The sequence below is a fragment of the Falco cherrug genome, chromosome 8 (assembly GCF_023634085.1).
Source record: "Falco cherrug isolate bFalChe1 chromosome 8, bFalChe1.pri, whole genome shotgun sequence".
Classification (NCBI taxonomy): Eukaryota; Metazoa; Chordata; class Aves; order Falconiformes; family Falconidae; genus Falco; species Falco cherrug.
Genome location: NC_073704.1, coordinates 38,672,463 through 38,698,801, shown reverse-complemented (window position 1 = coordinate 38,698,801; position 26,339 = coordinate 38,672,463). Strand labels below are relative to the sequence as shown.

The 26,339-nt window shown below is 38.3% G+C and overlaps 1 protein-coding gene across 4 annotated transcripts in view; it reads right to left on the bottom strand.

The window, feature by feature from the left end:
• Positions 1-26,339, bottom strand: part of ARHGAP15 (Rho GTPase activating protein 15) — a 332,925-nt gene that overhangs the window by 267,864 nt on the left and 38,722 nt on the right. For all 4 annotated transcript variants that reach the window (XM_055719343.1, XM_055719344.1, XM_055719341.1 and 1 more), the window contains 4 exons: positions 17,335-17,409; positions 13,506-13,567; positions 9,262-9,349; positions 3,123-3,212 (listed from right to left, as the gene is read on the bottom strand). In XM_055719343.1, coding sequence (XP_055575318.1) covers positions 3,123-3,212; positions 9,262-9,349; positions 13,506-13,567; positions 17,335-17,409 — 315 coding nt within the window. The remainder of the gene's footprint in view (positions 1-3,122; positions 3,213-9,261; positions 9,350-13,505; positions 13,568-17,334; positions 17,410-26,339) is intronic.

Below are 26,339 nucleotides of genomic sequence, written 5' to 3'. Positions count from 1 at the left end.
TTTTATTTAGTTATTACAACCATCTCTCTGTAAATGACACTTAGGATTATTTAAGATTATGTTGTAATCCTTTTAATCCTCAGTGCTTTAAATTTCAGGCTAAACACCAAAGAGCAAACTAGCACTTAGCAGAAATATTTAAAGCATGTGATTTGAACATAAATCTTCTATTATTCACCACTCCTCTGATGAAGACCTAGTATATCATGTCATTCAGCCAACAAGAACAAACAGCACGGTATCTCACTGCAAACTGCTACACTTCCCCGTAGCATGTGAAGCTGTTTCTAACCTGTCCCTTCCCTTGGTGCTAGCTATATCATCAATAAAATAAATTAAGGAAAATCTGAAGGTTATATTTTGTGAGATGTGCATATTTTCAGTTACTATTAAGGAAAACTTGAAAAACAAAAAAACCCCACGTAATATGTTCATCAGGAACAGAAATAGATTGCATGCACAAATTGGATAGTGTGAGAGACAGATCAGACTTATCCTGTTAAACAGGGAGTAGCTCAATTAAAATGAGTGGAGTAACACAGCTGAAAACCTCATGATCAAGACCAGAAACCCAAATCTTCCTGCCTGAATATCATTTACTTGCAGTTCCTCTTCCCCCCCCGCCCCCCTCAATCATGTTTCCAGTTAGTTTTCTTTACGATACTCCTACACTCCATCTTCTTGTTACCATCCATTAACTGTCATATGCTTAGATTTTAAATTCAAGATTTCCTTCTTTTTCTTCAAACCAAAATCTCAATATTAATTTTCTATTTCTAATCTATAATTCATGAACTCAAATTGAGCACCCAGGCTAAATCAAACTCAACATTCTGCATCTACTCCTGGTACGACACATTAGCAGAAAGCAACCAGTGCTCTGTTTGAATCCAAAAAGAATGTTTTATTATTCAGAAAGTAATGAAACAAAACCCCACCAACTATGCTTTGTTGCCATGCATCGACGATATAATCATCCTTATTTCTGATCATTTCAGAGTTTGGCAGCTAATGTATTTAATCAAATAGCAATGCAATACATCTATATTTAGGTCGCAAAAAAAAAAAATAATTAAAAGATCACCCATGTTCTTTTCATTTGAACAAATCTATGAATAAGTAGACATAAATTATCAATATTATTCCCACCCACTAGGGATAAGTAGAACATCAGAAGTGTTTCCAGAAATATTCAGTACCCAGGTACAAACTGACCTCTTCGCTTTCGAACTCGCCTTGGAATCCCTCCAGACTATCTCATAAATCTTCAATCTCTCTCTAGTCCCCTTCCCACTCTATCTGCTCATGTAGCACCAGTCTCGTTCAGTCCTTTCCTTTCCCAAAATGTCACCACTACTGATGCCAAAGCCTTCTCCTCTTTCGCTCTTACCATCTGGCATAATCTTCTTGTAGTTCTCTGTCTAAACAATGCTCCATCCCTTTTCAAAATGTGTCTTAACATATGTCCTTCCTCCCATGCTTTTACTTCTTAATGTCTCTCCCACTCACTTATTGGCTTGATGAAGACACATTTTAATGGGTTCAAACAGTAGTGCATGAGTTTCCTTTCTCACATTATTCTGATTCAGTGGAGTTACACCTCACACTAACAGAAGTGAGAAGAAAATGCATTGCAAAGTCTTCGTACAACCAGTTTGGTAAATCAATAACAGCTTCATTTGTCTTTACGTTGGAAACGCATTAGCTGCAATGAATCACCACTCCAATATGCATTTCTAAACAGAAATTTTGCTTACTGCAAAATGAGAAATAAACCCTAGAAGCTCAGAATATCTGTCAGAGTGCTCAGGGGGTTGCAGAAGTGAAGGCTAAGGTTATCCTTAATCACATTCCAAGTGAAAAAGCTGAAGATTGACAGCAAAACCAAAATATTTATTCTAAAAATACCGAGGAAATGACAAAGCTCCAAGTGTTGTCTCAAGACAACCTGAAGGACGTGGGGGGTATAGAAGCATAAGTCTCACTGTCTTGAAAAAGAGGAATATTTCTAAATATTACATGCACTTTAGAAAGATGTCTAGAAAAATAAACCTTGAAAAAGCCTCCGTAACACCCAGTTGACCCAAAGAGATTTCTTCTCAAGAAGCCACATACAGTTCCTTAGGGTTTTTGTATGTGTGGTGCTTTTTTTCTTCCTTAAACCTTAAACCCAGGCACAGTTGGTTCCTCCAGCATATTTTGTTGGTGATGATGCCAAAGGGCTATACGGTAACTAACAGTATCTTGACCTTGACATGTTCCCTTTTGCGTCTCTCCTCTCTTTATTGTTTGTATTGTTAAAAAATTCTTAACGTTTGAACTCTGGGAAACAACTCAGTTCATAGAGAATAATATTTTGATGTGGCTTGATGCAACTTTTAGTGAAACAAAAAAAAACCCCACCCTTTTTCTGATATTCATGGCAGCTGGGTTATGTCCAAAACCTGAAGATGTTGCAATAGACTATTTTAGCCCCTAGATCCTGGAATGTTAACCTTGCATTAACACTTTTCTCATCCTTTCATCATCTTGGGCCTTGATCCTCCTTTTCAATTCAATGGGATTTAGATGAAGTAATTAAATAATAGTATTTTCCATCAATGAAGAATAGTCCTATGAGAAATGCATGTTCTTCTATGCTGGCCCTGACAGAGGCAAGCTTTTAAAATCCTCCCCTCCCCTCCCCTTCCAGAAATGAACCTAGGTCATCACTGTCTGAGGACCCTGAACAGCAATAAAAATAAACAGAGTAACCGCACCATGTTGGAGCAGTGCTTGTGTAAGCAGTTTGAAGAAGTTGTGTTTATGGAAGTCCTTTAGGTCAAGATTCTAGGCCTGAACCCAAAGCAATTAACTACTAAGTTTTAAAAACAAATTGAATATAGAGCATTAATCAATAAATCAACAGGTTCTCAAGTGTTTAGCAGACTCAGTCATCAGAAATCCTTCTCTTAGAAAAATAGTAAACTGATGCTTGATAAAATGTTACACTCCAGTATTGGTAAGAAAACTGGTGCATTAAATCAGTCTCTCGTTATTAAAACCAAGGAAGTAAAACCTACCCCTTAACTTAACAGACTCGATACTTAAATGAGCAATGAAATGCATGCATTGCCTCTTACCTGAAAGACATTCTTTCTGCTGGATTTCTCTGAGGTCCACTCAATGCGAGCACCACACAAATCCACACACTCAGGTTTATATCCTGGTTTCTAGAAAGAAAAAAGGGGGAGAAAAATCCACCATGAATATAACGACTTTTCACAAACAGGGGCAGTTATCAGCTAAAACAAGACAAGTTCAAGTGACAGTTGTAGAATAGCTGCTGGTATTACTGGAAAAGAGTTCATTATTCCCCAGTATTGTTAAATAACCACTCCTGAGGTGTCTTAAGTCAGAAATAATTTTTTTATACTAGATACATAATTTTAAAAATTATTAGATAGTTTAAAAAACAGTCTCATATAACATAGAATGGATCAAAATACAAATGCATACACATTGACCAGCTATTTGAAATGCTTACTTTGCAAAACCTCTTGAAAGCCTGTTGGGTTTAAAGGTAAAGTTTTGTGGGTTTTCCCAATGCAAAGTTAAATGGATGCAGCTGGAAAGGACAGAAACTAGACAAGAACATACATCATATTTGTAAGACAAGATAACTCCTTTCTCCAAACAAATTGTCATTTCTAGCTCCTAAAAAACAAGGCTTTGAGGGCATGTGTGACACCCAGAAAGTGCTCAACATGAGGGTAGCTCCACACGGTTTGCTCCTTCGCAACATCAGTGTTTGCATCCCGGAGCAACACAGCTCTGCCTCCCCAGCTCCTCTGTGTGGATACAAATAATTCAAAGAACAGATTTGTTTGCCTGCATCATTTACGTTGCTGGGAGTTGGTGTAAAGCACAATAATCCTCATTTGCCATCTAAGCTTCTTCTCCAGGGACTCTGCCTGTGCAGCACTTCTGGCAAAGCCCACGTAGAGTAGGCTTTGTAGATTAGGTTACTGCACATCCCATACAACAGTAAAGATAGTACTGGTAACAATATAAAGCACTAAGAAGCCCCTTTTGGGTAAGATATGGAGTAATATCCACATAATGTAGTTAATCAGCTTGATGCATCTTTTTTTTGCTGTGTTGTTCTTAAGCTATTTTACCTTAAACAAATGGCATCAGTGATAAAGAAAACAGACTTCGTGGAAATTAAGCATGGCCAGTCCAGCATCAGCCACACAATCAGCATTCCAAAGATTGCTCACTGAACTTCTCTGATTTTATTATTAAAGGCTAAAACCCCACGTGTTCTCCAGGATGCTTTTGAGATGGGTAGAAAAGGCCCTATTTAGGTTAGAAGAAGCAGAGTAAAATATCCTGGTCGAGTAATTTGCAGGCAGAGTCTTTGGCAGTTTTCAGTACTGGAGTTGTAATTATGTTCTCCAGTTGCCAAACCATAAAACCACCATGGTTCAACTCCCCTAAAACTGACAGTCCTGTGTGCCTTTGTTCCTTTCTACTTTTTTTTAATTATTTTTTTAATGGAAGAAATATGCTATTCAAAACAGAAGAATGTTCCTGTGGCTAAACCAGTGGAAGAGCAGGCTTCAGATTTTTTTTCCCCAGCTCCACCCCAGACTTCCTGCTTGGCCTCTGACAAGAACTTAATCCTTCTGAATTTTTAATAACAGATCAAAACTGCAGTATTGATGTTTGATTTTACAAAGGTGTTGTGAAATTTAATCAGTTAGTGTTTGCACAGCAAAAGTGACAAAGTTGAGGGAAAAAAAAAAACCCCAACAAAAAACCAACAGACAAGCACCAACCTGCAAACAAGGATTCAAATGAGGGGGAGGAAATAAATGAATTTTCAATATTCCTGTATTATACTTTTATAAATAGGGCTATGGTGCCTGCTTCGACTAGATCACTCCCCTTGGCGAGCAGATACCCGAGGGCGTGTCCCCCCCCAGGACCCCAGGCAATGCCCAGGTCTGTGCCATGCCCAGGGGGCAGCTCTGTGACCCATCACCAACACACAACGGAGCCTTGGCACAGCGGGCCACCCCGCCTTCTTTGAAAAAATTACCCAGAAGGACAGTTTGAGCCCGAAAAGACTTCACAAAGAAGGGCAGCCTTGTTCCGCCAGCTGAAAGAGTCAAGAAAGTTCGGAAACATGTAGCGAGATGAAAAGAAGAGATTAAAACAGAAAGAAAGAAATAGGAAATAGTTTCTTGATAGTGAAGGATACTGGGCTAAGGAATGTTTTCCGCAGGAAAACTGCCATGGCATTTCACACTGAAGTGAGAAATAACAGTGGAAAGCCCAGGGAAGTTTTGCAGGAAGACGGAATAGTGAACTCAATAGGATTTTGGCATCTCTGATTTCCGCGACTGCACAAAAATGAACTTGGGCTCCTCTGTACACTCAGTGTTTAATTTTTTGTTGTTGTAGTAATCTGGAGTTTGTTTACAGCTCTGATTTTGCAATAAGCAGAAAAGTATAAGCATGTGCATCTCCCTTTCTAGAAAGGATGAGCTACAAGCTCACAGCGTTGGGATGATGCACGTGTTTCTGCCGTGTGCAATAATCAACTGGAAAACTTCTCTTTCGGAGAATTGAAAAGTTCTGCCCACAATGGAATAAGAAGTGTCTCTGAACACCACAGGAGACTCCTGGGCATGGCACAGTACATGAGCCTTCTGATGAAGACTCCATGCAAAATCATTCGGAACCACCAAGCCTTAAACCACCCCTCATGCACGTCAGCCTGGGGAGCTTCACTCAGTGGGAAGCCCTGATTAAATCCACAGGGACCCCAGGAAAACCGCCTGAAAATTCATCCTGGCCTAAACACCATCCTGGTACTCCATTTGCTTTCCATTTCATGCATTACCCAGAGACACTACAAGGAAGTAAGTTAAGGTTACGGGGAAAGCCTGCACACTCCGCGTCCTTGCTTTGTGTTTTGCAGTCAGAGCAATTATGTTATATCAGTGTTGTTGGAGGGGGTTATGCTGCAAATTGATACAAGTGTCTGCTACAATGAAATCTTCTGAAACATGAATATGGATTTCAGCAGCGTTTTCAGTCACTAAATTACTTTGCAGATGGACTAATAACCTGAGGTTAAAATAACCTCTGTTGAATACACTATCTCCGGGAATAAACAGACTACTTTGTCTTGGTCAGAAGGACCAACCGATAACAAGATTTAACACTGGTAAGAAAGAACGGAGCTGTGATCCATTTAGATCACAATGTCCTGAATTTAAAACAAAAAGCAAGTTATATTCATGTGAATGATAACAAAAAAATAAAATAGTATATCAAAAATACTACCACAGACAACCAAGGCAGCAGCAAACGATAATGATTTAGCTACACAGGATGCAAACCTGCATTTTCAGTAATATTTGTAAACAACCTTATTTTCTGACTCTTTCTTCTGTGTGCTTTAATTGTTGTGCTCTATTACTGATAATACCAGATGTGGTCACCAGTTTCACCAGAAAGCTATGGATCCCACTTTTCTCAATGCGAATCAATAGGGAAGTTGTTACAGAGAGTCCTATGTCTACAGACAGAGCAAGGAACAACAAAAACACCCTTTAGCGATTACCAGCTCTTTGCATTAGAATATTACTCCAGATTTTGGTAAATATAATTTTAAATCACCTCTAAGTGTTATCCTATCATCAGAAAAAAGAGGTATGATTAGAATGTGCTTTCATTTCCCTCTCTCTCCTGTTGCTTTTATTGTAAAATATCATTCCTTTTATAATGATGCTATCTTAGTCTAAATTTTCACTTCATGTACAGTATTTAATATTTAATAATTAATGAATTAATATATTTATAATACAAAGGAACATTAATCTTTCTTTTAAGTCACATCATTTTCCTACTAACAATAAAACTGCTTTGTTATAAGCCATACTATCGTGAATGAACATTGCTCCTATTACATTATTTAATTAATGGCTGAGCTTGCCTTTCCCCAAAGTAAACTACAGCTGGAAAAAATAGTAAAATCAGTAAACAAATGATTTCTAATGAATCCTTTTTGTATTATTTCCTTTCCACTATCAAATTTATATCTGGTTAAATGGTTTACAAAGGAAATAAGCATAGAATTTGCTTTATCAGATGAGATCAACATGACGATTTAGGTTTTTTTGATGTGTGAAATTTGAGTTTAGGAAATTGGGTTATAAGATTTTGAATGCTGACAGCTCTTGTTGTTTTCAAGCTTTACCCAATTTGTTTATTTACCATTGCATAAGTTACATGCAATGGTAAATAAATACGCAATAGACAGAAAATGTAACTTTAACAGCTTTTTTTCACCTCTTTAACATTGAGTTCAAAGCCCCAGTGCTCAGATCTATCATGGAATAAATAAATAAAACAAAATAAACCCACACACTTTTTTTTTTTTTCACCATAATGAGCAAAATATGGGATCAATATGTCTGTGTTCTTCCCAACACAGGAGGCAGTAGATGTTATCTCACTGACTGTGAGCACTGTTGATGACTGAGACTTCAGTGAAAGGGGCTGACTTCTCAGACGAACCTCTCTCATAACACACCTTAATTTTTTTAGCTAAACAGATTGAGATATGGGCCAGAGACTCATTCTTCAGGCAGGTCTACTTCAGAATCTAAACCTCTAAAGAGCTAATGGGAATTTTAACCATGTGGAGGAGTCTCAGAGCAAAATCAAGCCTCCTGCGTGTTGAATTTCTGCTGGCCCATTTATACCCTGGGATGTGGGTGAGGGCTTGCAAAGAGAGAGGAAACAAGGTTGCAGGTAGAAGTATAAGAAAGCTAGTAAATTATAAGACTAGTTCTAGTAAGTTCATCTGAATTTATTTTTTTTAAAATAACATGATTCAACTTTAAGGAAAACACAATACTGAAAAAAAACCAACCCATTAATTCAAGCTGTACTGTTTTCATGGCTGCAGAAAACTTGTATTTTCTAGCTGTACTAGCACAAACACAAGCAGAAAGTGCCAGATTTCACCCTTTATTTATTTTTATTGTTTCAGCTGTTTATTGTTTTTTTGCTACAACCCTACCTTCTTTCCAAAAAAGTAAGGCATTGAATGGCATTCTTTAAAGCTGATTTAATGCAGGTGGCATTGGTAGATCAAGAATGTATAGAAGGAAAGGTTTGCATCACCTGCCATGGAAAAAAAACCAACCTAGCTTATTGTTTGTGACTCCTGCCAAAGAGAGCACCTTTGTGGCCACCCATCATGCCAATGAGGTTTGGCAGGTTTGATCAAGCCTTGAGAGCCTTTCACAACAGGGCTTTGTCAAACCTGTCCCTTCGCTGCCCACAGTGTCACACATTTCCTGAATTCCCCTTTTGTGGCCCACATTCAAGTTCATCGGCTCAAACTCGGCAGTAACTAGCGCTGAAGGGATACACGCCGTTATTGCTTGCGCAACGTAGCTGTCACATCTCTGAAGACTAAGATCGGTGGTTTTTCCTTGGGGCACAATAAAAAGGTACTGCAAATTTCACTTTGTAGTAACTACAGGCTACAGAAATTGCATTAGCTGCATTAGATGGAGTCATAGAAATATTCAGGAAGGTTAGTGGGATATGGTAGATGTCACATCTATACTACGATAAAAAATCACTTTGCTAACTTAGAATGTTTTCTGCTTTGGTAACACCCTATATTAAGGTGCCATTTATAAATAATTTATTATTATTTATTAATGTATAAGCCACTTTATAGGATGGTAGATAACAAGTTAAATTCATGTATTAAAGATGCACATACATGGTTTAATATAATTTACGTCTCACAATATCCTTTGCAACAGATTCTCATCGCATCATCTGTTAAGCATTTATTACTAATGCATTTTATAACATACTTTATAATACATTATTTGAGGAAGTAGCTGCATTTAGTGATCATTTTCATAAATAAGAATAAAGCATTTATAAATGGCACCTTAATTTAAAGTGTTACCTTCACATTACTGGCTAGTCACTCACCATTTGTCTCACTTTGCAATTATTCTCAAAATGCACCTCTTAATAAAGGACATGCTAAGTCCCATTTCTTCTTATACACTACATTTGATTAAGAGTTTATCATGGCATTTTCCTTCAGCTGCTCTCAAACCTTGGAAGGTTGTCTGCTCAGTCTGAATTAGCCTTGTGTAAAGGCCAAACTTTTTATACTGAAATTACAGTTGCAAGGAAGCAGAGTGTATCGGATGGTCGATTGCCTACCAGGTTGGTCAACGTCGGCTGCTTGGATTCTTTGTAGAATTCTATTTTCCGAGCAGTGAGAACAATCCAGGATGTGGACCAGTTTTTCCTTAAAAATAAAATAAATTAAAAAAAAAAATCAGTAAGGCATGCAAGCAGGAGGTAAAAGATGCACCATTTGTAGACTTTTCAAACTATTTCATGTCAGAAACAAAGTCAATATCAGCATTTAAATAATATCAGTTAAAACAAACAAATAAACAATATCAGTTTAAACTCAACATCAGCAGTACATTCCCACCAATGTTGATGGAGTTGCACACCATCCTAATTATACCTCTGTGCGACTTAACAAACTGGAAGGCCTTCCTTCTCCTCCTTTGTGTTTTGAAGCCTATGTATGGTCCTTTTCCACCATGGTGCATTAACCACAGGAAAACAGTGGGATTATTCACACATTCTTAAAGTTCACAAGCATTTAGAGGACTTCAAAATAGCTGGTACACTTCTGGTAACCAACACATAGAATGGGACTGAGAGGGAAAAATGTAATTGCAATCTGACTATAGAGAGCTTAGCAAAAGGTCTGTTTTTAAAGGTCCCAAATACTTTCTTCTTTCCCTAAAATAAAAATTTACAGGCGAGCAAGGAAGACAAGAATGATATCTGAGAGAGGTTTAAGTAACCATTAAACCTTAGAAGTTCATGGTACAGCACTAGAGACCTGGCAAACTGCTAGGGCCGAGGAGAAGTTAAAACACACATAGATATGCAAAACAGTGTCCCCTGATGCAAAAGAACATAATAATAAACTCAGAAGAAAATGGCATTATGCATATTACATATAACGTGATGTTTCAAACCACCATTTAATCATAAACAAATGGATCTGATACAAAACTATTTTTAGATCAACATCCAAAGTTTGACTCTCCAATTTGGGGGTCATAACATCTGATATTTAAAAACGCTCATAATCCCACCATTTATTTGCTTTACATGAACGCAAACCACAAAACTGAACATTTTAGAGCAAACCTGAAAACGTGTGTGACAAACAGGCAGTTTCATGTGTATGTTGTGGTGTGTTAAAAGGAGGGAACTGAATGTAAGGACACGGAGGGCCCAGGGAGGAGCTGTTAGAAAACTCTTTTTCCTCTCTTTTCTATCTTGCCTAGTTCCTATGAGAGTTCTCTAAGTAGGTATTCCTGAGTAACTCAACACACCCATTTTTTATTCTAGCAAAAGTTGGCTTTTTTGAGTTTAAAAGCCTGTCTTCACAATGCTCACTTCCAGATCCATCTCAGCTCTGCTGCACTCAATAGCCCATCAAACTGTGCATCAGGCACAGCAACAGGCAGCTCTTCTATTAATGACTTCCCTATTTAATATGTTTCAGTCATCAGCTTAAGAAGCATAACCAACATTACAGATGAAGCACTAACACCACTGGCATGATCAGAGGAACTTGCACTTGCTGCATTGTGGGCAGGATTTCACCCAGTGTGATCATCCCTAAAATATGGCTAACAAGAGGCAACAGTGGAAGAAACTCTCTGTGAAGGAGAGCAAGACGTCCAAAGAAATCAGGACTGCATTTTTTATGCCATGTTAATGGGATAAAGAGAGGGGCACTGGGGAAGAGACAGAAACAGCAGGGTTTTAGAAAACTGCCAGACCATCACTGACAAACATTTTCCAACAAAAGGATGGTGTCTGTAAGTAAATTTGAAATTTTCAGCTGACTTTATTACCACTATAAAGCTGTATTCTTAGCTAATGTGGCCTATGGTCATAGCTGCAGATTGTGTATATTGGCATAAAGAACTGCTCAACCTCAGTTAACTATTTTTTAAATCCTTAGAAAACAAGGGCTGTAGGTGAGAATCACCATCAAGGTACTGAATACAAGTTGTCTATTGATAAGGACAATGTGAGCTCTTTTTCATTTTCTTTAATTTTTTTTTTCCCCCTACTCAAAAAAGGTCTTGTAAGTGCACAGGGGAGTAAAGTGGCCAAGTATGGTCTGTGCCAGTTGAAACAGATTTTGCCATGGCTTAGATATCCTGGATAAATATGGATTACTAAATTAAAACCCTTGTGACACACCTTAGCGTCAGTACCCAACTTATTCCAAGTGTTTGACATTAGCTATGGAGAGGAGCATTTCTTTATCATGGACAGAGTGCAGCTTGTTCCAGCTGTTTGCAGGGCAGGTTCTTCTAGCTGAGATATACAGATCAGTAATGGCGTTTGGAGGCCCCAGACTTGTGTGCAATCTTCTTAAGGGTCAAATTTCTGATCAAATAAACTAGGAAGTTTGCCAAGATTTGAAAACATTTCATTTCAACCTAGACCTCACTACAAAAAAATATTTAAAAATGTACTTCTATTTGTGGTTTTCACATAAGAAGTCAACAACAAAGAAATAAGAAGTCAATGAAAACTATAGCTTAAGTTACATCGGGTGAGATGCTTTACGTCAGTTTCATTCTGAATTTTAAAGGATGAACGCTTTAATTCCATCAGGAAAGAGAAAATGTAGTGGGTTTGGAAGAGACTATAGGAGTAATAGAAGCTATGTGGATGCAACTGAATTTCACCATACTATCTGCAAGAAGTTTCCCCCCCCCCCCCCCAAAAAAAAAAAATATTAAATGCCCCAGTTCTTTTATTCTACGGTTCTTTCATTTAAAAAGTGATGTTTTAAAATCAAAACTTCATTACCTTTGTGACCTAAAGATAAAAGTGATATAAACCAGACAACCTTTTTATCAGGTTGTCCATAGAGACATACATCAGATTTAAAAAAAAAAAAACAAAAAACAAACTAATAAAAATTAAAGAAATGCTTTAATGTCTATTAGTGTCTGTACAGATGGGCACACATTGTATTGCATGGGATGTGTGCAGCGAGTTTTTGAGCCCTAAAGAATTTTACACCAACACTATCCAAGATGCCACTTCCAGCCAGCCCCCGAACAGCAAGTTTTGGGAAGTGAAAGGAGTCGGACAAGGCGCACGCAGGGGCGATGAATCCCCCTACCCGTCCTCTCTGTGTAAGAGCCATAGAACCAGCAGCACGCTAGAATTAAGGAGGATATCGCAGGGATTCGCGGCGGCTGCGGTGGGCAGCGGCTGCCGGCCCCCCCGCTCCCGGGAGCCGCCGGAGGAGCCCCGAGCGGCGGCTGCATTTGCATTCTGTCAAACGGACACCTGATGGCAGCACGCTATAGCTGCATCGCTATATACATATATACGGTGCTCGCCATCTCCGAGGCAATTTCAAAAACAGGCAAAGCTGTTCAGGGCTATTCAAAAACCGCAAGCGGCCGAGCCACCCCGCCGCCTCCCTGCGCCCACGCAACGCCGGGAGCCGCTCGGTGCTACCGGCCCCTGATGGGCTGGAAGGAGCAGCTCCCCCCTCATCCAGGCACGGCCACAGGCCCTGTCTGGCCTCCGCACGCCCTGCAGAAGCTTCTTGCCTGTGTCCAAGTGGGGAACAGAGTATTTATTCCTGGCTTCACCGCCTTTTCCTGCAATGCAAGTTATCCCAAGCTCTGGCAGCACCCAGCTGCAGCAGCCTTGGCCAAGAGTTGACAGCGTTCTTGCATCAACAGAGAGGTTGGTCTCGGTGACCTCCAGGCTCCCTTTTCAATGAGCATTTCTTGGATCCTTATAGTTGAAGGCCCTATAGCAGCTATGAGAACTTATTACCTGGCTCCTTTCTGCAGGCCAAAAATATTTGACATTACTCTCTCCTTCTCACTGGTAACATACAGTGCTGGTCACATCACTGCTACTCCTTTACAGGCATCAAAATAGAGCAAACCATAGGAAATCCTCTTCAAAAAGGCAGCATTCACATTACTTTCACCACAGTCATGCTGATCATTTTTGATAAACTTTTCTTGGCATCACCACTTGGTGGGTTCCTACATCGCATCCCTGACTCCTCAAGCACACACTCAGCACCTGAAATTTGCCCGCTGGGAAATATAATATTGGTTTGCCTGGTGCCTTAAGGTCATCCTCAATATGTGTGTAATATAAATAATATAGGGATTAACATTGACACACGATCATTGCACGCAATAAGCCCGTTCGCTGCTGTCACTTGGTTTCTGGAACTGTAATCATACATTGGCTTAATACTGAAACAATGGCAATTTGGCTATTAACAGCAATAATAGCTAATTATACTTAAACATGCATCAACTCTGAATTTTGCAACTGATAAGTTCTGTAACATTAATTTATAATACCTTAATTTCTTGCCACCATCTGCTATTTTAGCTTTTAGAAGGTATCCTTCTTTCTCCACTACCTACAAGAAACAAAAAACACACATGTCATAACCATATCATTTATTCAGATGAATGAATCCACTTAGCACATGTCTAAGAGCCTGCATCTAGCTAATCTAGTGTGGGAGCCTTTTATCACTAATTCTCAGTTTAGTCACCCGTTTTTTCTGATACAGTCAGTTCTTCCAAAAATTTGAGAAGAGCATTTAAAGTCAATCAGTACACAGAAGTAACCTAGAAGAAAAAAACAATAATAATCTGTTTATTGATGAAGAAGAAATTTATCTTAACACAAGACAATTTTCTAGCTATAAGTAAAAAATTAGCTGAAAATATATTGCAAGTAAATTATGTCAAGGTATCATTTGATATATTGAGTTTCATGAATAGCTGTGAGCAACACACCATACTTCTGTAGAAGCCTCTTGCTCGTCATATTCTAGAAAGAGTCATGTTTAGTGGTAACCAATGTCAGAGAAACATCAAATATCTGTACAACAGGAAAAGGTACATCGCCTTCATAGGTGCCACGTTTTGCTTTGAGTCAGCACCAAACCAAGGCTCATGCAAGATGTTAAAATGCATCATGCTTTTAAGTGGTGCCATCTTTTGGATGAGTTCTGGTACTGAGGCACTCACCCCCCCCAGCCCTGAAAAGGTCACACTTCACGGGTGTGCATCCACGTGCGGGGAGAACGTGCCTGCAAGTTTCCAGCTGAACTAAATGATCTCCTAGTGTTGTGCAGAAAACAAACTGGAGCAGCTCTGTCAGTCCTCAACATGCAAACGGAAAATACAGCCGCATTGTGCATCTTCCAAAACACACCCAGAAAGGCAAAGCCCTTAGCTGTCACCTGGACAAGGCAGTATGTGATATTAGCCACCTGCTGTCAGCTCTGGAGATCCCATGCACTGCTATTGCTGTCACTGAAACCTCGTCCCTTTTCTGTCCTGTCAAGAACAGGGTGAGGACTCTGTCGGTACAAAGGATGCTGCAACGCTTGGTTGTAAGGTACCAACATTGTGCCTGAGCTTTGGTGTATGAGGAGCAAGTCCCAGGTTTTGTTTTTGGTTTTGGTTTTTGGTTGTTTTTTTTTTATTTTATTTTTTTACATTTCTCTCTCGGTTTATGCCCCTCCACATCTCTGAACACGTTCCTTAAGCCAGAGGCCCTCACAGACATTTGGTTCTCTATGACCTGCTGAAACATCCCTTGCAGAGTTGGGCTATACAATTTGGGATAAGAGTTCTTTTTCATGATGTAAATTTATATTTAAAAATTTAAGAACAAACAAAACAAAACGACTGATCTTCAGCCAAACCCATTGACCTGCCATCACATCAGGTCTCATTAGCTAAGGATGTCCCAGCTGTGTCAGTAATGGGAAAAGCAGCAAAACCATGACTCAGAGAGGGGCTGTTTTCCCTTGCAAACATTACTGAGTAGTGTCTGTCTGGGACATCAGAAACGTTACATGGTCTTTATAGTAAATCGTATCACAAGTCAATTTTGTTACAGTTTCAATAAAATTTTCCTGTCTGCAAAGCCATTAAATAATAATAAAACATGCAATGTAAGGATTTTTAAATCAAACATATCTGTTATTTTGATTATACAACATATAATGATGTTAACAGTGTAATATGTTTAACTATTGTCGTAGATTTTGCCTGTTGTTGATATGCAGCATGTAATGAAATATGTATTGTGCACATATCTCTTTGTACCTATGAAAGGGTCTGTAGGTTGGTGGGCAATGATTTACGTGAAATTCTCATATAGGTACATGAAGATTAATGTGTGCATTTTCTATAATTTGTACTTATCTCATGCAAATTCCTGTCATGCATATCATTGCCATAGAAAACCAAGAGAGAAAGTATGTAGGGATTATTGTGCAGAGTCATGTCACTATTTATCTAGTGATGGATGGATGAACTATTAGAGTTAAAATAGGACTTAATTCCCATCTCCACCTACTTTTTTTTTTTTTTTTAAATCAAACTTACTTTACATCTTTTGATATTTTTCTTCCCCTTCTAACCTTTCATTTTTGTAGCATAAAAGTTCTGGTGCTTGGCCAGGGCCAGAGATGCCAACTAACATATGAGAAAGGTTATTCTTTTTAATATTTCTATCCATCTGGAAAGAGAAATTGGGAGGAGCATTGGCTAACCACTCAAGCTGTCGATTGCTTCTCTGAATCAGACCCAAAATCTCATGCTTTCAAAGTTTACTGACCACCCTTCCCAAACTGTTCTCTTAACCAATCCAAAACCAAAGGCAGATACGATTTTCAACATCATATCTGAATCACCTCTATTCTCACATTCTGAGATGTTAAAAATTGGATATGCTTCCAGATGAAAATGTTGTTGCTCAATCATATTTTCCTTATAATTGTCTTGAGCTGGAATATCAAATCCACTAACAAATGTTGGCTGTATAAAATGTCCTGATTTAAATTACATAGCTCAAATCCAGCATTTGTTATAAATTAAACAGCTCAAAATTGAACAGCACAAAAATACAAGATCTTCAGTTAATATGAGACTACTCAGTGCTAAGCAAAGTAATTGTCATAGTACAGGTTGAGTTAGTACAGGTGCTGTCTTTAAAAAAAAAATCGGCATGGTCCTCATTAATTGATAATGTGCACAGTCTTCTCTGTAATTGCTATAAAAGCCATTTACAGAATTACAAAACAACTTTGCCACAAAGACAAATAAAAAGAATTCTAAGATGACCACAATATCTTTACAGACTCAGTTTGGGGTGCTATATTCCTCTTATTTAACATCTGTTAATATCCCCTTTTCCGTTCCATTTATTTTCAGGAAAATACTTCTGAGACAGCTTAAGATCAATTTACAATACTTCAGCAAATGGATGATATTAAATAAAAAAGAATACCAAATATTTCCTAATGATATGCTCTGTTGTTTCTGTCTCAATAAATATCATCATGTGTTGTTAAGCTGCTGCCCTTCCTGCACCTTTTCAACATATGGGAGGTTGAGAAAATAACCCAAAATGCCTTAAAGAATTAGCACAGAAATAAGAAAGTAGAATTATTGTGTGGGGTTTTGTGTTTGGGTTTGTTTGCTTTTTAGAATAATATTAAAGATGGGAGTATGTATGTGCAAATATTTGAGTTTCCAAATAATAATAAAAAATACTCTGAGCTAACAATATTAGAAACTATAAGGAAAAGTAATTCTGACTATAACATATAGGTTCTATAATTTTCTTAATTGGAAGAATTCAAAGCTCCTGAACCTACCTAATCCTGAAAAGTTTGTGTAGGTAAAAGCACCACTGATACCAGCATTTCTTTGATGAAACCGTATTTGCATATTCATTGTCTTTTAATAGAAAACTCTTTATGACTCTCATTCCCCCTAGATTCTTTGAACGTCAAGGAAAATTTTGTTAAATTTTGTGATCACTTTTACTTATAAAATTTGTTATTAAAATTAAAAACTCCTTAGTATGGACAAAGACAAGACAAAAACATGGTTACATTCCTTTATACCAAGTATTAATACTGATGAAACATCAGTCCAATACAACCGAATTAACAGCAAAGTCAAGCTATATAAATTGCTTTGTACCTTCTGAAATTATTCTTTTTATTGATTAATCAAAGTCCCTCAAATCCCTTAACATCTTGAGGCATCCAAAGCCTCATGTATTTATTCTTTAATAAAAGCGTGTGTAACATTTACATTATACACATTTAAAATAACAAGAGTGATTTATCAGTTCTATAGAGCAATTGCTTACCGTGTGGTCCTGTGTACTAATGATGTCTGCGAGCGTTAAGTTATGTTGGGAATGATTTCTTCTATGACGATTTACCTTAAAAAAAATAATAATAATTAAAAAAAAAATCAAGGATTTCAATTCAGAGAGGATTCAAATACATGCAGGTATAAAGATGGACCAACAAATTTAATTACTGGGCATGCACAGCATGCATTGGATGGAGTTTTGGAAACCTGATTTCTTTCAGGACTGCATTTCTGTGAAAACTGGTGTCCCTCTGAGCCCTGTGTGTTGGAAATGTACAGCTACTAAATTCTAAACACCTCTGGTGTGAATGTGCTTGTGATGTCACATTGGCAAATTTACCTCAAAAATCAAGCAACTGATAAAAATCATTTTGCATTATGACTTTTCCACCAGGAATCTCAAAAACTGCTTAACTGCTTAGGTGGTCTTAGACCCATTTTACAGAAATGGCAAAGATGCTAATTATAACCTCAAGGCCACAAAGCAAGTCAAAGAAGCAGCTAGAAAAATACTTGGGAACAAGCACATAATACATCCAGCATGTTTAAACCGCTTTAAAAGCTGTTTCTAAAATCGCCGTGACTGGAAAACTACAGCAGTACAGGACTCTGATTCTACAATGGTTCCCAAGTACTGAGCCCCTGGTTTCCTCTAGTTCCCTCTTTTTGAGAAGGAAGCCAGTATAACTATCTGTGACTTAACTCTGGATAATTATTGCATTATACCAGAAATTATTAAGACTAAATAAAAGTTTCATCACAAACCAAGCATTTGGCAGAGCTCCATAGCATTTTACTTGCTTACAAATCTGAACAAAGAACAGGTCACCCAAGAGTGTGTGTATATATATGTAAAAAACTTCTACTGTTTAAATTCAATATCAATCAATAATAATATAATGTGGAGTTGAGATCCTGTAAAATTAATTTATTATCTCCTCTTTTAACTGAAGCCAAGAAGCAAACAAACAAAATATAGTCTCAGCTAGTTTCCACTGTATTCATCATAATGCATTCTCTTTTTCCCTATTAAAACAGAGTTAACCAAAAGTCATAATGTATTCTGTTTATATTCAAGTGTCTGAATATAGAAAATGTTCTTAATTAATCCAGAGGGCCACGCTCAAAAAACAGTTAAACATATTATGATCCCATATTTTTTCTCCACACATTGCTTTCATGTTTATTTGTAAGCACTAACATTTTTAAGCCTTGAAATCTATATCCTAGATATTGCTCTACTCTCCTAGTCAGAGCTAATGAGCTTAATGAATTACCAGTTCTAAATTTAATACAAACGTTTCAAAGAAAGAGATAAAACATTCTTCACAATTCAAAAGTTTCTCTGACCTATTTATGAAGAATATCACTTAACAATTTCATTAAGGGTGAGTAACAGCTGGTGACATGGCTGTGTCCTAAAGTGTTTTTCTCTCTTAATATTCTGCATCTTAAGCAATCGAGCTTTCATAAGAAATACTTTAGTTAGTGGCAGTCCCTCCTTTGGGGAGAAAAAAAATGTCAGACCACATTTTCTGTATTTTGCAATCTTGTTTTCAGGAGTGTCATATTCCTGTTTTATTAGCATGTAGGGTAAACAAGAATGATTTGCTGATGCTATTGAGAGAACTTCTAAGATTACAGTCTTTCTATTTAGATTTTGGGTGGAACTTAATATTAATGCAGGCAGAGGCATGTATATAAATTCAAAATAAATTAATTCAATTTATCTTTATCTTTACTGTTCAACAACTCTGAAGGTTCTATAGTGCTCAAGACATAACTAAACTATTCAGGTCTAGATCATAGAAAGTCTTTCTTACTCAGATCCCCCATTCTAATTATTCCTTAACATACAACAGAGCACACTGCCCAACTACACTTACTGAAATATATTTTTCACTCATCCAAATTGAATAACAAGACACACCATCACTCCACAGTATCTATTTTAGCATTCAGCTGCTCTCTCCAGGAACTATACATGTCTGTTGGGGGCCCTATATGCAACTTTACAAAGTGTACAGCACTCATCAGAGCTTTCTGTCTGGTTCAGTGATCAGAGCATTAGCAAAAGAAATGCTCATGTTTGATACATGCTAAAAAAAAGAGTATTTCAGAAGCACTAAATCCATCCACAACCAAATGAAGAAGATAGTGAAAAATACGATGTCCGTAGCACTAGCAAGTTAATGGTGATATTTTGATAAAAAGACAATAGTAAGATTTCCAGAAAATACAAAAGGACCAAAAAAAAAATTAAATTCTACTTATGGATGCTATTACATGCTTCAAAAACCTCGTCACTGTATGCAAAGCAGAAAGGAAAACCCCATGTGTACAATGGGAAAGAATAGACTTCTTACCTAGTTATTTGATATGATAAGTTTGCCAAAAAGGTGCTTCCTTGATAGTGCAAAAATAAAAGGAATTGCTTTGGAACCCAGCAATGAACAATCTCACACAAGAAAGTCCTGAAGCTCCAAAGTCTGGCTCTAGTTACAGAAATACAACCAAAACCCACAGTTATGTAAGACAAGATCAGGCTCTTCTGGAAAAACACCCCAAATATTTGGCTTACAAATGGAATTGATGGAAACTTCAACAAAGTTCTTATTTGTTCCTACCAGCCTTCTGGTTCATAAATAGAACTTTAAAAAAAAAAAATCAAAACAGCTTGAAAAAACACTCGGCAACAACAGAGGCAATACAGTCTTGAAGACTGATTTTATAAAGTTCCAGCAGGCCTTATATACATTTGGTCTTAAATATATTTTGCAAATACCGCTGAATGAGTTTGTCATATCACTGCCTTTACGATATATTCAGTTCAGTGGTAAAATGTCCTTAGCAGAACCTGGGTGACAATAGTCAATATAGTCATGTTTTGATATACTCACAATTTTCGGTGTTGTACAAAAATATTCAAAGGGAAGCATAGGCTCAATTATTCTTATTCTTTCATTCAGATTTTAATACATAGGCCATAAAGGATATATTTTGAGATATTTTTTTTTTCTCTATAGCTCCATTCGATTACCCTAATAAACTGAACCTAAATAACAGCTGTCACAAGTCCTCTACCTCACCTCCCAGGGTATGATGAAAGGCAGGGATTTACAGGAGAAGTTTGTGAGATCCTTTTTTGGGAAAGGCAGCTTATCAGCAGTTTTCTGATTTGATGAACATTCTTCAGTCAGCAACAATGTCACCTGCAGCATTAAAAATCCACTCTGCGAGCGCTTGCAAGTCTGTGGGCAAGTCTGGTTTTGTTAAATTCAGCCTTGGCAGCCCCCCCTTTCCCTTAGCTAAAGGGTATCCATCTCCTACCAGAGTTATTTCAGCATCTAAGCACTAATCCGTCATCATCCTTCCGACAAAGGCAAAGCCTCCATTACATGTGCCTGGTATCCTGGCGTGAAGGGACAACCATCTGACAACTGCTGGTTTAACACTGATGAAGTAAAATACAATAACCTGGTGTTTAATTTCATTTCTTTCCATGTTCCTATTTGTTCTTGAAATTCCCCCTTTTTGCAGGAGTTCATCATGACTAACTCATTGCTACTCTTCAAATAGTGTGGCGTTGATTATAAAAAAAGACTTGGAAGACTGTTTCGGATTTGATTTCCCATTACAAGCATATTTCTGACCTAATTCATCTGGTCAATGAGAAGCAGCATAGCATACTTCTTTTTAATTCCAACCAAACTTAACAAAAACAACTAGCATTTCTCCAAAGTCCCAGAAAGGCTGCTCTAGAGCAAAGTAGAATTAATTATTTCCTGAACCATCATTCTGAATTCACTTGTATCCTTAAATAATTAAGCTAATTTTAAGACCTTTCTAGGTGGTTTCCAAAATTATCAAATAATTATTTGATATATGTATATAATTTATATATATATAAATTATTACTCAGAGATTATGTACCCAGAAACATCATCTACAAGTAGCCTGGGCAAACCACGGTTTGCTTGAACGAGCAGCACCTGAGACAGCAGAGCTCTGCTGTGAGGAACCCTAGGATGACACCTACCTGCTGTTTCCTCCATCAGTCCCTGCAGTGCTCCACCAAGGAGAAGGTTCTCATGGAGGTTTTGTTAAGATTTCTACCAAAAATATTGTCACGCTGTTCATGCTTTGACCTTTCCTTTTAGGGGTCTTACTATGGTTTTGTTTCATCCTACCCACACTGCAATCACATATGTGGAGAATCCTTTATAAACCAAAAAAAGAGAGAAGGCTCCTACTGTTGAGCCTCTACTACTGCATGTTGCCATGCTCTGGACCTGATCCAGAAAAGCACTCTGCAATGGGCTTAAGTGTTTTTCTGGATCAGGGCCAGGACACTCCATTCTTTACAGGATCAAACTTACTGGTGGCAGCTTGAAAGTTTGCAATAAAAGTACAAACTAGTCACATAAACTTTTTGTGAAACCCATTCCCTCTGAGAAGGAAGGGTGATACCTGATTTAGTGATGCCTGTGGTCATTTCGCTCCCAGTCACTCCCACACTGCAGTGACAGCTCGTAATTGCTTAGAGAAACTTCACAAAAATGTATCATAGTGTTCCTTAAATGGCCCCATCCCTTGAAAGACACCTAGGCAATGGCAAGAGAAAGGAAAATCCTGCAACATTTCACTCACTGCCGTGCTCAGAGCAATTTCCTTTGTTTTAAAGATCCAGTGTTGGGCAGTGTGGCATGTCCACCATTGTCCACAGAAATTATTTGGGAACACCTCTGATGTGATATGGTTTCTCTTCTGTCGTGAAAGACACTGAGAAAATCCCACAGGGCTGCCTGCTTGAAGATGATCCTTTGTCATCTCAGCAGATAAAGGGGCTTGGTCCATCCTGAAGAAACGGAGGCTGTCAAGAAACAGCAGGAGCAATCCCCTTTCCCCCGGCCCGCTGTTGGGGTGCCCTCAGTGCATTAGAGCTGTGCAGTGGCTCAGCAGAAGACCCTGTTCAGCCCTCATGAAAGCTCCTGTGTCCCAGTGGGCACCTTGCCCACAGACACAGCCACTGGTGCTCCTGGCTTGTGCTGGAGCCCTCCTAACACCGTCTTTCAGAGGGTTACATTAAAACCACACGGTTTGGTTTTTTCCCTCCTTGCCTGTCCCAAAGAGATTTTTTCAGAAGAAAAGGTAATGGAGACTACAAGGCAGTATAACACCCCATTAGCTCGCTCTGGATTTTCCTTTTTTTTTTTCCCCTAAGGTTTACAAGGAGAGGCAAGAAGCACAGTTTCAGTCCTGCCCCCGACAGCCCATGCTTGCTCCTCACTCTCCGTTTCTACCTAAGCCCCAAAAACTCGTTACTATGCAGGTGACCAAATGCTTTGCTCAGGAACAGGAGCTTGCACGGATGGAGCTTTTGTGCACTGGCTACAGACCAGATAATCTCTCTATGCATCATTTAATAAGAAAACCACTTCACAGTCCTTACAGGCTCCAGTTATATACGACATACTCTCAGCAGAATCTGAAATCGGGGGCAAGGGGGGTGGGGGTGGGAAGCCAGCGGGATTGCGTTGCATTCCCCCTGCATGTCTCCCTTTGAGCACGCTGCCCTCTATACTCAGTTCAGATCTCCTGAGCCTGGGAAAATAATGATAATGGTTTTGCTTCCCTTGACCTCTTGCTCCCTTATAAATCAGAATCCTATAGACCTTTCCCACAGCGTGAGGGTCCTCCTTCGTGCTCCAGCCTGTGAAGGTGGGTATTTTTTATCAAGGCAATTTAATCACGTGGGCGTGCTCCCTGACTTCAGAGCTTGCTGTAGACAAGCACCGTGGCACTTTTGCTGCTGGAGCATCTTGATTTATTCAGCCACTTCATTCATGAAATTAAAGCAAAATAATTATTCAGATCTGAGTTTAAATTTCAGTAAGCATTAAGGTGAACAGATCCTCTGTGATCAGAGGATAAACTGCCGTGGGTTTGATTACAAAGCATGCTCTGTTTGAAACCATGTCACCTTCTCTCCCAAAATAGTTGAAGGGATGATCCAAATTTGGGCTAGACTGTATGGGCTGACATTTGAACTCCAAGGATAAGCCTACATCAGGTACCAGGTACTTTTCTCTGTTAGCAGCTTGCTGTTTCCTAGGAGCAAATTTTCCCTTCAGTGGGAGCCCTTTTGTTCCTCTCTAGCTACTCAAATGGACTTTGAAATTTGTCCAATTGATTCTTGCTTTGAGGGAGTCCCAGCTGATGTGGTTGGCTTCATTTTTAGCCTTCTCAGGAGTAGGAGATCTGCCAAAACCATATGTAGGAGAGGAGACAGCTACAAAAAGTTCTTACCAGCCATATGAATTCAAGAAATCCTAAAGGCTGCTCTAAACTTGACAGCAGATCCCTCAGATTCCCGTACCTGGGGATCAAACTATCACAAAGGGACCAACAGCTGCGTTGCCTCTAATCCTCAGTATTTCCAGCTGGAAATCAAACTGGAACCTGGTCTCAAAGCTTCAATGTACTTTAATTGTATTAAATACAATACTTATTAATTCAAGAACAGAACATTTAAAGTGAGACCTCTGATACGTTTGTAGTAGCCTTTTCTGCTACAGCCTGTAATAGGTAACAAAACACAGCAACGTGCACACTGTGACAGTATTCATCTAACCATACACAAAAATATATATTGTAAAATAAAATATGTTGATTAGTTTCCTATTCAGATTTTTCTATTCATCATGCAGTCGTTACTTTTGGACCATCAAGATATTATAATATATTAATCTTAACTACTGCAGGTGCTTTGATAAAATTACAGATGAGTAGTGCACCAATGATAGAGGAAATACAGACAAAACCCAGAAGGAACAAAAAGGCAATAGACATCAGTATTTCACTTCTTTGCCTGACATCTACATGTGCAAAAATGTGTTCTTTGATGTTATGTCCATAAATGGTAAAAATCAAAGTTAATACAGAGAGTAATGATAGATTATCTTTTTATGTCCCCTTTGGATCTTAGAAAAATAAAGACAATAAATGTGAGAACTCAGCTATGACAGCAAATCATGTCAGCAGCTTTGAACCTGAGACTGAGACTGCACCCCACAATAGTATTCTCAAGGTAAGGGGCAAGCAAAAAAAAATAATTAAAAAAAATCATTACAACTTAGTAAGTAAATGTGCAAAAAAATCCAAAAGAATTGCCTTTACCAAATCACATCCAGCACATACACTGCAATCAAAACGCACTCAAAAGCTCTGTCTCTCCTGAAAGGACTGTCTTAACAGAAAAAGCATAATTAACATTGATGTCACACTCCTGCAAGTCATCAGTTACTGTATAACATATAAATACCCTTGTATAAAATATTATTATATTCCTAGACAAATGCTCAGTCCTCTCTAGTGGTCTCTACGTTAGTGCATCTCTTTATCCTGCCTACCTAACTACCTAATTCTTTCCTTCGGATTTAAACAAGCCAAAAACTCACCTTATGCTACTGCAGAAGCAATTTTTATTTTTGAAGGTTAATCCACTCAGCAGGATTTAGGGATGGCACTTTTGCTTGGTCGTAGGCATGTTGGCTCAGGCCAGACAGCTGTTTGGACATTCTCCACTGGGAATCTTGCCCTCAACACCCACAGTTGATGCACATACATGGTCTACTGGCTGCCTACTTCCATGCCCATCTGTTCAGATGGCATGGTGCCCACTCACAAGTTCGCTGGATCCTTGCCCTTAGTGTGTAGATGCCAGGCAATGATGGGCTTAGATGGGCAGCCTGCAAAATACTGAAAGTGATCATTTTTTTCCTGTAGGAAGTCCTTCCTCTGCGATAGCACTGAAGCATGGACACCACATGCTACCCTACACTTAATAACACCTGTGGACATATGTGTGCCAGAAACACAAAGGGAAGGGGGGAATGTACCAGGGGGGGAAAAATACAAAATGGAACGATACAAAAAGATAGCGAAGATTCTCATGTAAGAATATGCTCTACATTGTCAATGGCGATGAAGGGATAACTGGAATAACTTGGAACAAACTGGCTCAAGCATCAGAGCACCGTAGCTGTGGCCACACAAGCCAGAGCACAGCCTACTATAGCGTGCTTCTGGTACCCAACTTAAAACTACCTTGGGCACTGCATATCACCCGGTGGCCATAGGGTATAAAAATCGAAGGCAGATTATACCGAAACCAGTGTGAACCAAATCCAGACTCGTTTACAATTATTTACCTTCAATATGTATTCCATATATACCGCACTGCAGAAAATGTTCCATGGCAAACAATGGCACCAGTAAAGGTAGATAGTAAAAAAAAAAAAAAGGTCATTTAACAAAGATTAATTTTAATTTGTGTCATTGCCCTTGGAAATAATAATAACTGAGAAAACCCTACTTGGTGACAGGGGATTTATTTTTATTATAAAAAATTAGTAGAAAATAGAAGCATATTTTTTTTTTTAGTCCAAAAGCCAATCTTACTGCAGATATTTTAGGACAAAGCAGCAACATTAAAATTAAGATATAATTTTCTTCCCAAATATCATTTGATTAACAGCAAATCAACACAAAATTTTATTATTTTAATAAGCTGCTTAAAAAATAATATTTTGTTAACTGTTCCAAAAGAATGTATTTCATTAAAATTTTAATTGAAATTATTTCAATAACTTTGTATGTGGATGTAAATCCCATGGTATTTTTACAGGCCATTCGTAGTTCTTTAGCTGTCCTTCATACACTGTATGGGAGTTGTTAGAAGTGTTACATACTATAGTTTCTGCTCTTTGATTAGCTAACTGAAACTTTTAAAAGAAGAAGGAAGAGAAAAATCAAAGCAATCGCTGCACCAGAGAATATTTCCAACGGAGTCTTCCAGGACTCCTCCTTCCTGCCAACACTCTGGCGAACAAGCTATCACACTTACAAACACTCATGGAAAATTAATAAAACGAGATGCAAATACCCACGAAACATATTCACAAAATTATACTAACAAGTGTTTTTCCCTTCTTG